This window comes from Panthera uncia, chromosome E1 (assembly GCF_023721935.1).
Source record: "Panthera uncia isolate 11264 chromosome E1, Puncia_PCG_1.0, whole genome shotgun sequence".
NCBI lineage: Eukaryota > Metazoa > Chordata > Mammalia > Carnivora > Felidae > Panthera > Panthera uncia.
In genome coordinates, this window is record NC_064814.1 from 8,961,666 (window position 1) to 8,974,010 (window position 12,345).

At 44.1% G+C, this 12,345-nt stretch overlaps 1 protein-coding gene across 2 annotated transcripts; it reads left to right on the forward strand.

The window, feature by feature from the left end:
• The first annotated feature begins 268 nt into the window (after positions 1-268).
• On the forward strand, positions 269-12,288 carry MRPL45 (mitochondrial ribosomal protein L45). Of its 2 annotated transcripts, XM_049637522.1 has the most exons (8): positions 269-451; positions 1,345-1,522; positions 2,360-2,477; positions 5,890-5,988; positions 9,388-9,436; positions 11,046-11,195; positions 11,650-11,823; positions 12,006-12,288. In XM_049637522.1, exons 1-8 carry the CDS (start codon positions 386-388, stop codon positions 12,090-12,092), a joined length of 921 nt encoding a protein of 306 aa, XP_049493479.1. In that variant the 5' UTR covers positions 269-385; the 3' UTR covers positions 12,093-12,288. The 2 variants fall into 2 exon arrangements, with proteins under 2 accessions (XP_049493479.1, XP_049493480.1); XM_049637523.1 differs by lacking the exon at positions 5,890-5,988.
• The last annotated feature ends 57 nt before the right edge of the window (positions 12,289-12,345 follow it).

The following is a 12,345-nucleotide window of genomic DNA, read 5'->3' on the forward strand; positions in this document are numbered from 1 at the left end:
ACACTTGTCTCCGAAGGGCAACACCTTTTCTAGGGAATGGAAACAAGGTGCAGCAACGTCCCAATCTTGCAAGAATGCGGCAACTCCTTGCGCCCAGAACACCTCGAGCGCAGGCGCAGCTCCCGCTCGGGCGCTCTCTGGCGCGTGACAGCCGTGCGTTCCACCCTACCCCCAACGCCTCTTAGTGCGCACGCGCGCAGTCTGTACTCTCGCCCTGCCCTCCTCCCCTCAACGCGCACGTGCGCGTTCGCGCCGCTCACACTTCGGCTGAGGGCGCGCGCCCTGGAAAATTCCACACCCAAGCTAGCTCCACCCTTTGCGCCCTTTCTTCAGCCCCCGGCTCTTAACTCCTAGTCCCCATCCCAGCGGCCTTTGCGGGAACAAAATGGCAGCCCCCACGCTGCGGGGTTGGTGTTGTTTATCCAGAGCTTTAGGATGGTGGTCTCGGCAGGTGGGTAGGGACTGGATGAGTAGGACTCCTGGGGCCGGATGAGGACCACAGAGTGGAGGGGGATACTCGCTTTGCACTTGTCGTTGGTGGGCTTGGGCGATACCAGTCACACCTAGCTACGAAAGAGTTTGAGGTAGACGCGACCCAACGACTAAGCTAAGTGGCGGGGTGGGGCGAGCCCGGGTTAGGCCACGAAGACGGGCAAGTTCTCGGAGAGGAACTTTCTCCAGTTTGTTCTGCGTCTGTTTGGCGGGGGGGTATTAAAGGGTAAAGAAGTAATGATTTGGAAGTTGGGCTCGCTACCCCCTTGGTTCTTATGAATACCTTACGTTGAACAGTAGCTGGGAAGGAGGGAGTCTCCTGTTGTCCGTCTGACTGAACAAAACCTCACGGTCATAGAGAAAAGAGATCTGGCCTTTAAAGAGGTTACTGATCATTTGGGAGCCAGAATGACAGAACAAAGTTTACAGTTAGCCTCCCAGTGGAATGAGCAGTATGTTACCTGAGTAAATATAAAGGAGATGCCAAGAACAGGACTTTTCTTAGGCTTTAATAATAGCATTCCTCTCATTTCAGTGTTGGGTTGATGTTTAAGTTTCCTATGGGATTGAAGGTTCTTTGAGAACAGAAGTCTTGCTTTAATCAACCCTGCATCCCTGGGACTTGGCATAGTCGTGTGCTAGGGGAAAGCCTTTAGTAAATGTTGAATGCTAGTAAAGGTTGCTTACAGGCTTCTGATTAAGACACCCATAAGTGGTCCCTGCCCTGGTATGTGGCTTTATAATTGTTTCTAAGTCATTCTTTGAATATGTCCTTTCTATCTTTGTTTAGAGTTTGTTCAAGATAGCTTTCTTTCCAGGTTACCTTTATCCTAACCTTTTCCTGTCTTGCAGCCAGTCCTGGTGACTCAGTCCACAGTTGTAGTTCCAGTGAGAACTAAAAAACGTTTCACACCACCTACTTATGAACCCAAATACAAATCAGAAAAGGAGTTTATAGAACATGCCCGGAAGGCGGGACTGGTCATTCCTCCAGAACGTTTGGAGCGTCCTCTGCACCTGGCCTGTACAGGTGAGGCCTGGTCTTTCTGAGACCCTGACCAAATCTCCTGTCAGAGATATTCTGGAAAGTGGAATGATTTGGACTGTGATTCATTGTATTTAACTGACTACAAAATCAGTTCGGCCCTGATAATGATTTACTTTATGTACACCGTATTTCATGAGGTCATCTTTGATCTTGTTTTCACACTGTTCCTAGAAGTCAAGGGTGAAATTGCTCTATTTTGTACAAGAAGAAATTGAGGCTCTGAGAGAAAACTTAAATTATCTTATTTTTTTCTTTTAATTTTGGGGTTTTTTAAAATGTTTTTAAATGTTTTTATTTATTTTTGAGAGACAGAGACAGACAGAGCGTGAGTTGGGAAGGGGCAGAGAGAGAGGGAGACAAAGAATCCGAAGCAGGCTCCAGGCTCTGAGCTGTCAGCACAGAGCCTGACGTGGGGCTCGAACCCATGAACTGTGAGATCATGACCTAAGCTGAAGTTGCATGCTTAACCGACTGAGCCACTCAGGTGCCCCAGTTTGTTTATTTTGAAAGAGAGCGAGAGCGCGCGCAAGCAGGGGAGGAGCAGAGGGAGAGAGAGAATCCCAAGCAGGCTCCTCGCAGTCAGTGTGGAGCCTTATGTGGGACTTGAACCCACAAACTGAGATCATGACCTGAGCCGAAACCAAGAGTTAGAGGCTTAACTGACTGAGCCACCCTGGTGCCTCTTACTCTGTTTTTTCTAATGTAACATAGTTCCCTCTACACGGAAGTCTACTTTATGTCCATGATACTTTTCAATTTTATATGACCTCAAAATGACTTTTTAAGCTTTTGATGCCTTGTTTTCTTCTTTCATTACAGCTGGTATCTTTGACGCCTATGTTCCTCCAGAGGGTGATGCTCGCTTGTCCTCTCTCTCGAAGGAAGGACTGGCACAGAGAAGTGAGCGGTTGAAGAAGACGGTGACCTCCCAATTATCGTAGGTGTCGGAGACAACTGGGAATTGATATTAGAATACAAATTTCTTGTTGCTGCTTTAATCCAGAGAGGCCATTGTAGGTTAACTGGGTTGGACATAACTCCCTTGATGACTTGACAGTGTATTTTTTTCTGTAATAGAATTTAGTTAATGTTGAAGAATATGGGCATTTTGATTTCTTAGCATCTCAACCTTTATTGGTATTTTTTGTCACATCAGTTAGGGAGTGACTTAGAAGTTTGTAGAACACTTTTTTGATCACATATTTTAAATTTTAAAGTAATAATAAAATCATCTTTCTTTGAGAAGTACCTTAGAGTTGGAACTACAGAGAGTAAAAAGTCAAAAAGGGTCAAGAAGACAGACCTGGCTTATGGAGGTAGCTAGGTCTTAACTATGGAGCAGAAGCCAAAACCTTCTTAGTCTTTCTTTTAATTGAAAGGATGGAAACATGGGGCTCCTGGGTGGCACAGTCGGTTGAGCGTCCGACTTCAGCCAGGTCACGATCTCGCGGTCCGTGAGTTCGAGCCCCGCGTCAGGCTCTGGGCTGATGGCTCGGAGCCTGGAGCCTGTTTCCGATTCTGTGTCTCCCTCTCTCTCTGTCCCTCCCCCGTTCATGCTCTGTCTCTCTCTGTTCCAGAAATTAAAAAAAAAAAAAAAAAAAAAAAAAAAAATTAAAAAAAAAAAAAAAAGAAAGGATGGAAACATTTATATTTGTCACTCCAGAGTTCTTTAGGGTCATTTATAAATTTCTGTGCACAGGCTTATCGAGTCATTGTTAATACTTCATGTGGCCATAATTTACTTCTCTAAATTCAGATCTTATCACACCACCTTTCTGTTAAAACTCTTTTATGTTTCCTTATTACCTGTAATAAAATCCAGACTTCTTCAGTGGTATTCAAGGCTTTTTGTAAATCTGGTTCTTGCTTAACCTTTCTACTGTCATCGTACTCCATTTTTCTCATCCTAAACTTCACCGTTTCCAAACTAATTGCCGGTTCCTTGACGGTACTGTGCTGTGACTCTGTGTTTTTGCACATTCTTTCCTTTACCTGAAAAGTGCCTTTTTCCTCCTTTACTTGATAACTCCAACTCATTTCTCAAAAATGAGTAGAGCATTGTGTCTGCTTTTAGTCTTTCCCGGACTCTTTTTGGAGCTGCCTTTACTGTAACTGTAACTGCACACTTCTAGTAATTGTACTGCGATGGTTTCCTCTCATGTATTTCTCTCTGGGACTGTGCTCTCTTTTGTGGTAAGGTCCATGATGATGATGGACAAAACACGTGCGATTTTATCATTGAGTTATCATTTAAGGGAGGAAAACAGCCATTAAATACTGATTACACACAGTTAAATAATTATAGGTGTGGTGAAGTAGGGGTGTTATAGGATCATATGACAGGGAAAGATAACTTGGTTTAGGAGCTCAGGGAAAGCTTCCCGCGGGAAATGACATTTAAAGGTGGCGCCTAAAGAATTGCTTGCAGTTAGCTGGGTAGAGGGGTGTGGTGAGGAAGAGCATCCTAGGGAGACAGAACAGCACAAGCAAGGCTCTCAGGTGAAAACAGTGTGAAGTGGGTGTTGGATTTTGTCAAATGCTTATTCTGTGTCTGTTGAGACGATCATGTGATATTTGCTTCTTTAGTCTGTTGACATACTGTGTTACGTTAATGGATGTTTTAATGTTAAGCCAACCTTGCATTCCAGGGATAAATTTCAGTTGGTTATGGTGTCTCTCATCCTTTAGTATGTTCAACACTTTGATTAGATCAGAATTCTCTGTTTACATTATTATAACTATGAGAATATTGTTGACCGCTGAGTCATGCAGTACATTATCATGACTTTTCCTGCCTAATATTTCTTTTCTGGAGTTAAGTGTGAGTGTTTTTTTGTTTTCTGTTTGTTTTTCCTCATTTGCTTACACAACCTCGCATTGTGCAAATTTCTTCTCAATACGTTGAAAACATTAAGTATTTTATCAGTTTCATCTTCAAGAAGAAATCCCTCCAGGAGTTTTCTAACCTGCTTTCAGTCTGGACTGGTTGCTTTATTATTATTATTATTAAATTTTTTCATTTTATTTTGGGGAGAGAGTGAGGGGGTGGGGGACAAAGGATGGATCCAAAGTGGCCTCTGTGCTGACAGCAGAGACCCTGATGCAGGACTTCCATCTCATGAACTGTGAGATCATGACCTGAGCCTAAGTCTGATGCTCAACCAACTAAGCCACTGGTTACTCCTGGACCAGTTGCTCTGTAGGCCCACTGTACATCTTGGGATCTACTTTTCTCATCATCTTGATAACTCCTTTTGTCTTGCCCTTGTGTTGTGTTCCCTGTTTCCTGGATCTTATGTCTGTCTTTCATAGTTTATTCTGTTATGTTGGTGGAGCACATTCCCCATCAGCTTCCTGAGAAAGAGGGCATGGTAAATAAATGAGATCTTTCAAGTCTAAGAAAAACTCTTTTAATTTTTTTTTTAATGTTTGTTTATTTTTGAGAGAGAGAGAGACAAGTGTGAGCAGGGGAGTAGCAGAGAGAGAGGGAGACACAGAATCTGAATCAGGTTCCAGGCTCGGAGCTATCAGCACAGAGCCCAATGTGGGGTTTGAACCCATGAACCGTGAGATCATGACCTGAGCCGAAATCAGATGCTTAACCGACTGAGCCACCCAGGTGCCCTAGGAAAAGCTCTTTTGCTTACTCTCCTATTTCATTTATAATTTGCCCAGGTAAAGAATTCTGAGCTCAATAATTTCCTCAGTTAAAAGCACTGCTTCATTGTCTTTCTAATTTCTAATGTTGATGTTATTCTGATTCTTGAGTCTATGTGTGAAACCTGTGTTTTCTTCATTAGTGTTTATAGGATGTTTTCTTTGATGCCAGAATTCTGAAATTTCACTTTGAGAAGACTTGGTCTTTCTTTAGCATGATTAAGTGTGAGTTAGAAGGTTGAATTTATAGGACTTGGCACATTCAGAATTTTTGAATAAGTGAACAGACATTAATGGAGGTTAACGTAAGCTTTGAGTTATGGATATTGTATGAAGTCTTTAGAGATGATTCTTGGGGTGCCTGGCTGGCTCAGTTGGTAGAGCATGCAGTTTTTGATCTCAGGGTCGTGAGTTCAAGCCCCAGTTGGGCATAGAGCTTACTTAAAAAAAAAAAAAATAGGCAGCTGGGTGGCTCAGTTGGTTAAGCATCCAACTCTTGATTTCAGCTCAGGTCACGATCTCACGACTCATAAGATAAAGGCCCACATCAGGCTCTGCACTGAAAGCATGGAGCCTGCTTGGGATTCTCTCTCTCTGCCCCTCCCACTCTTGCTCACTCTCTCTTTCCCTCAAAATAAATAAATAAGCATTAAAGGAAAAGAAAGAAAGAATTCTTATACTTAATTTTACAGAGTCCGGAAGATAAGAGAACATGATCCTAATTTCAAAATAAAGGACTTCCCTGAAAAAGCTAAGGATATTTTTATTGAAGCTCACCTTTGTCTAAACAAGTAAGTGAACTCGTATTTTATGCCTGTTATGTTTTTAGCAGTTATTCTAGGCACAGATTTTTTTTTTCCTTTGGTTAAGAGTTCTAGAGTGACCTGGGTACCTGAGTGACTCAGCTGATTTCGGCCCAGGTCATGATCTCATGGTCAAGGGATCAAGCTCCACATTGGACTCTGTGCTGAGCGTGGCGCCTGTTTAAGATTCTCTCTCCCTTTGTCCCTCTCTCCTGCTCGTGTATGTGTGCTCTCTCTAAAAAAAAATATATAGATTGATTGATTGAAGAGTTCTAGAGTGACCTAGATAGGTCTAGGTGTGTGTTTGAGCCAGCCAGTTTTTAACGTTAATTTCTTATCTTAGGAATTCTTATACAGGTATCATAAATTCTGTCTTCATATCTGAGCATAATGTGGGCTTATGACTTTATTAGCTGCTCCCCCCGCCCCCATACACATACCCAGCCAGCCCTAGACAGAGAGAAGCTTTATCTCTCAGTTGGTGAACTATTTTTGTAGTCTCCCTTTGCTGCAGGTGCAGGATTCTTAAGGGTCCTAGCTTTGTGCAGGGATCTCAGTTCCAACTTGCTGTTCTTTGAGGGTTCAAGGATTTAGGAAGAGTCTGTTCCTAGCCATCAGATCCTGTTTCTTTCTTTCTTTTTTTTTTTTTTTTTAATTTTTTTTTTAAGGTTTGTTTACTTTTGAGACAGAGAGAGAGAGAGCATGAATGAGGGAGGGTCAGAGAGAGAGAGGGAGACACAGAATCTGAAACAGGCTCCAGGCTCTGAGCTGTCAGCACAGAACCCAATGCGGGGCTCGAACTCACGAACCGTGAGATCATGACCTGAGCCGAAGTCAGATGCTTAACCGACTGAGCCACCCAGGCGCCCCTGTTTCTTTTTTTAAGTTTTTTTTTTTAAAGTTTATCTTATTTTGAGAGAGAGTGAGAATGAGTGGGTGAGGGGCAGAGAAAAAGAGAAGAGAATCCTAAGGAGGCTCTGCACTCTGCACTCGTGAACTGTGAGATAATGACCTGAGCAGAAACCAAGAGTCAGATGCTTAACTGACTGAGCCACCCAGGTGCCCATCAGATCCTATTTCTAGATCCTTTTAATCATCCCATATGCTGTCATGGTGTCAAGTTATATTCCTTCCATTCTGGTTTTAGTTCTCTTTCCTTTTGGCATCTAGTGACTTACCTTTCTTGTGAAGTAGGCTGGAGAGTTTAAAAATGTATGTATGTTTGTGTGTATTCTATTCTGTCCCAACATTTCTAGATATTTATAGTGGGAGTAGTTTTATATGAGCTCAATCCATTGTGTTGTTCGAAACAGATGTCTTCCTCTTATTTTTCAGTGTAACTTTTATCGTAAATGGTAAGTGAACTCTTAGACAAGGGAATTTATTTCCACTGAAGATTTTTAGGTCAGGATAGTGAGGAGGAAGAGTTCATTGAGAGGTGCCTGGCCTGGTGGTTATGGTAGCTGTCACCACAACTCAGGTTAGTCCAGTCTAGTTTAGTCTAGTCTAGAGCTACAGTGGGGGAAAAGACTTGAAATCTTTTCTTTTGTTAGGAGTAGAGGTGGAGGCAAAGCACATGGATAAAACTAATCCCACTCTAGCATTAGGGACAAGATTTAAAAAAAAAAATTGTTTTTTAATGTTTATTTTTGAGACAGAGACAGAGCATGAGTGGGGGAAGGGCATAGAGAGAGGGAGCCACAGAATCCAAAGCAGGCTCCAGGCTCTAGGCTGTCAGCACAGACCCTGACATGGGGCTCAAACCCACAAACCATGAGATCAAGACCTGAAGTTGGACGCTCCACCAACCGAGCCACCCAGGTGCCCCAGGGACAAGATTTTTTAAAGGAATAAAGACTTAAACTTCCCAGGAGGTATTAAACTGTGGGGAAAAGTCATGAATGTGGATCTGAAAGACATTAATCCTTGCATGACCTTAGGTTTACTTGAAGCCTGTCTGTTAGGAACCTCCTAAAATTCTGTATGTACAGGAGCTGGGGTTTGCTGTCTGTTTTCTTACTATTGCTGCCTACTGCATAGAATCAGCATAACAAGTCACTGTGGTTGCAGCAAAGGTGGTAGGGGAGTGGAAGGAAAGGACCAGAAAAGACCGATGCTTATCTTTTGGTTAGGTTCACAGATAAGAGTGTAAGAGATGGGGTATCTGATTGGCTTAGTCGGAGGAGCATGTGACTCTTGATCTCAGGGTTGTGAGTTTGAGCCCCACATTGGGTGTAGACATTAATTTTTTTTATAAAAAACATTTTTAACGTTTTATGTTTGTATTTGAGAGAGAGAGAGCGCGCACATGTGTGTGGGGGGAGGGGCAGAGAGAGTTGAAGACAGAATCTGAAGCAGGCTTCAGGCTCTGAGCCATCAGTACAGAGCCCCATGAGGGTCTCAAACTCATGAACGGTGAAATCATGACCTGAGCTAAAGTTGGACGCTTAACTGACTGAGCCACCCAGGTGCCCCTAATTTGTTTAAATGTTTATTTATTTTTGAGAGCGAGAGCGAGAGCGAGAGCGAGAGCGAGAGCGAGAGAGAGAATGCATGCGAGTGGGGGGAGGAGCAGAGAGAGAGAGAGATACAGAATCAGAAGCAGGCTCCAGGCTCCGAGCTGTCGGCATAGAGCCCAATGCAGGGCTTGAACTCACAAACTGCAAGATCATGACCTGAGCCGAAGTCGGACACTTAACCGACTGAGCCACCCAGGTACCCCGAGATTACTTTAAAAAAGGGAAAAAAAAAAAAAAAAGAATAGTGAAACTTGCAAGGCCAGTCCATTTGGTATTGATGATGTGTTTGAGGTAAGAGTAGATGAGAGGAGCTTTTGATTTTTTTTTTTATGATGGATCTGTGAGGGTCTCTTGCCCATCTTAAGGATGTATAGTAATTTCTGAGAAATTTGTTTCTGCTCCTGAGATTCAAACATAACTTCAACCTGCAAGTAGATCTCAGGGTATTCTATTTTTTTATTTTTATTTTTTAATGTTTATTTTTGAGAGAGAGAGAGACGGAGCATGAGCAGGGGAGGGGCAGACAGAGAGGGAGACAGAATCTGAAGCAGGCTCCAGGCTCTGAGTTGTCAGCACAGAGCCTGATGCGGAGCTTGAACTCACGAACTGCAAGATCATGACCTGAGCTGAAGTCAGACAGTTAACCAACTTGAGCCACCCAGGCACCCCCCAGGGTTGTTGTTGTTTTTTTTTTTTTTAATCATGTTCATCTTTGTGTGCCCAGGTAACTTAGCATGTTACGTGGCTTACAGTATGTATGCAGAGAATGTTTGTAAAAAGGAATTGTTTTCCATTTTGAGGGCTATTTTCAGCTTTCGTACAGTGTCATAAAGCAAGAGCTAATGATCTGTATCTCTTTCTTTTTTAGCTCAGACCATGACCGGCTTCATACCTTGGTAACTGAAAACTGTTTCCCGGTAGGTTCTCAACCTCTTTAGAACTGTGGGAGTTCTGAATGGATAGATTCTAGACATTACCTCTGGGTTCTTAAGAAGGGCCGATTTTGAAAGTACAGGAAGTTTAAGGCAAATGCTGAGGTTCCATTGTTTTTTGACTGAATGGTACTGACTTGACATGGACTTTGGTAAGGGCCAGGCAGATGAGGTAGGAGGCAGTCCCTCAGCAAGCAGTACCGAAACCTCAGGGTATGGATGCTCAGGTCAGGGTGTGGACCACGTTAGGCAGCCCTACACACGCCTGCAGTGTAATAAAGGATTTAGCATTTACGAGGCTTACATTTTGTGTTAGCCAGGGTGCTAAGATACTTTGGGAGACTTCTCAATATCGGGACTTTGTGGTTCAAGAATAAGAACAATAAGAACTTCAGTTTCTATCAACTTAGCCTCATCTTCCTGTGGTCAAGTATAACTAATCTGGTCTTAGCAGTTTAGCCTTTATTCCCTATAAAATTCTATTCTTCACTGATACAAGGCAAGGGGCGGAATAAAACAACATATATGCAGTCAACAGAAACATGTACAAGAACTAGCAGATTATAAAAGCGTAAGGGAGGGGCCCCTGGAGTTGGTAGAGCATGTGACTCTGGATCTCAGGGTCGTGAGTTCGAGATTACATAGAAATAAAATCTTTGGGGGGGCGCCTGTGTGGCTCAGTGGATTGAGTGGCCTACTTTGGCTCAGGTCATGATCTCATGGCTTGTGAGTTTGATCCCTGCATCAGGCTCACTGCTATCAGCATGGAGCGCATTTTGGATCCTCTGTCCCTCTCTCTCTTTCTGCCCTTCCCCGACTCGTGCTCTCTCTCAAAACAAAATAAATGAGTAAAATAAAATCTTTGGGGCGCTTTGGTGGCTCAGTCAGTTGAGCATCCGACTCTTGATTTTGTCTCACCCATGATCCTAGGGTTATGGGATTGAGCCCTGAGTTGGGCCCTGTGCTGAGTGTGGACCCTGCTTGAGATTCTCTGGTTCTCTCTCTCTCTCCCTCTGCACCTTTCCCCAGCTCACACTCTCTCTCTAAAAAAAAAGTTTTTTTAAGGAAAAAAATTTTAAGTGTAAGGGAGGGGTAATGGGGTATTTTAACTGGCAGTTTGGAGTATGTTTTTCATTGATTTGGAGAAGGTTCCTTGAGGAGGTAGGTGGGTCTTGATTTGTTGATTTAGATGAAAAGAGTGGTTTCGAGGTGGACTTGAGCAGTAAATTAATCACAACTTGGAACGGTGGGGCGTCTGGGTGGCTCAGTCGGTTAGGCGTCTGACTCTTGATTTCAGCTCAGGTCATGATCTCACGGTCGTGGGATTGAACCCGGAGTTGGGCTCTGTGCTGAGTGTGGAGCCTGTGTGGGCCCCTCTCTCTCCTCTCTCTCTCTGCCCCTCCCAAATAAATAAATATTTTTTTTAAAAACTTGGAAAGGTGAGAAAAAATAGGCACAAGAAAGCATTTGGTGGGAAATGTTAGGTGATGCCTGTAGTCTCTCTGGAAGTGAGAACAGGTGTGGAATTCCAGAAGCACCAGCTTTCCTAAAGGAAAGTAAAACCCCAGTTGAATTTTTTCTCCTCTGCCCTCAGGACATGGTCTGGGACATCAAATATAAGACCGTCCGTTGGAGCTTCGTAGAATCTTTAGAACCGCCTCAGGTGGTTCAGGTTCGCTGTTCAAGTCTGATGAACCAGGGCAACATATATGGCCAGGTCACCGTCCGCATGCACACCCGGCAGGTAGAGGCACCGGTCTGCTTTCCTCCCAGCTTTTCTTCATTCTCAGATTGGGTATCTACCTCTGGAGTCCTGGGTACAGCTTCCCAGGACTGTGGGCTCTAAGGAAAGGTTCACCATGGTCTTCCTTGCTCTGTCAGGGTGCCCTTCCCACTGTAGATGTTAGCTCTGCTAAGACAGGTGTGAGGATACTCTCCCCCACCCTTCTTGATCCTCCCTCTCCCACCTTCCTATACCCTTTCCCCGGTCAAAAACCCTCCAAGAGTGAACTGTCAGCAGTTGATCACTTAGTCTGAATTCAGAATTCCGAGGTAATTTTTTCTACCCATTAAAATTTTTTGTTATGGTTGTTTCAGAATGGTTGTGTGGCATAGAAAAGGGAAAAAAAAAAAAAAAAAAAAAAAAAAAAGCAAACCAACTGAGTACTAATAGGCCAGATTTGCTTTCATCCTTGCAGACTCTGGCCATCTATGACCGGTTTGGCCGGTTGATGTATGGACAGGAAGGTGTGCCCAGGGATGTCCTGGAGTATGTTGTGTTTGAAAAGCATCTGGTAAATCCCTATGGGAGCTGGAGAATGCATGGCAAGGTCATCCCCCCATGGGCACCCCCTAAGCAGCCCATCCTTAAGGTAAGTTGTGATTTGAGAGTGCTGTGCAATCTTAAGCCACTCCTCTTGGGCTCCTCCTAGTGGAGAGAGGGGGTGATGCAGCACCAGGGAAGGGGAATCCTCCATAGAGGAGGTGGGGGTGAATCTCTCCTGGGTAACTCATGGGCCTGGAAGGTAGATAACTCAGCTTCCTGCTCTTTCAGACGGTGATGATCCCTGGGCCCCAGCTGAAACCTGGAGAAGACTATGAGGAGCCACAAGGAGAGGCCCATAAGCTTCAGCAACCCTGATGGCAAAAATGACTCTTGGGGTGAAACATGGCTGATGAGATGGCCAGAAGCTATGGAGTCAGGGAACTGTGAAGTCAGTCATCTTTTCATCATGCTGTGGAAAGATCTACCTTTGTCCTCTCCTGTCCTGCTTGGGTGTTTTCAGCTGTCTCCTTGGCAACCACGGCTGATGGCTGGGCCCAGGTGGGTGGCTGATATGCACAGCCACGAACCCACTTCTCCCTTTTTAAACTGTGTTTCTAGCTGCTGAGTC

Coding starts and splice junctions, on each gene's coding strand:
- MRPL45 (XM_049637522.1), top strand. CDS start 386: ATGGCAGCCCCCACGCTGCGGGGTTGGTGTTGTTTATCCAGAGCTTTA. Junction 452..1,344: donor TAGGATGGTGGTCTCGGCAG/GTGGGTAGGGAC, acceptor CCTGTCTTGCAG/CCAGTCCTGGTGACTCAGTC. Junction 5,989..9,387: donor GCTCACCTTTGTCTAAACAA/GTAAGTGAACTC, acceptor TTTCTTTTTTAG/CTCAGACCATGACCGGCTTC.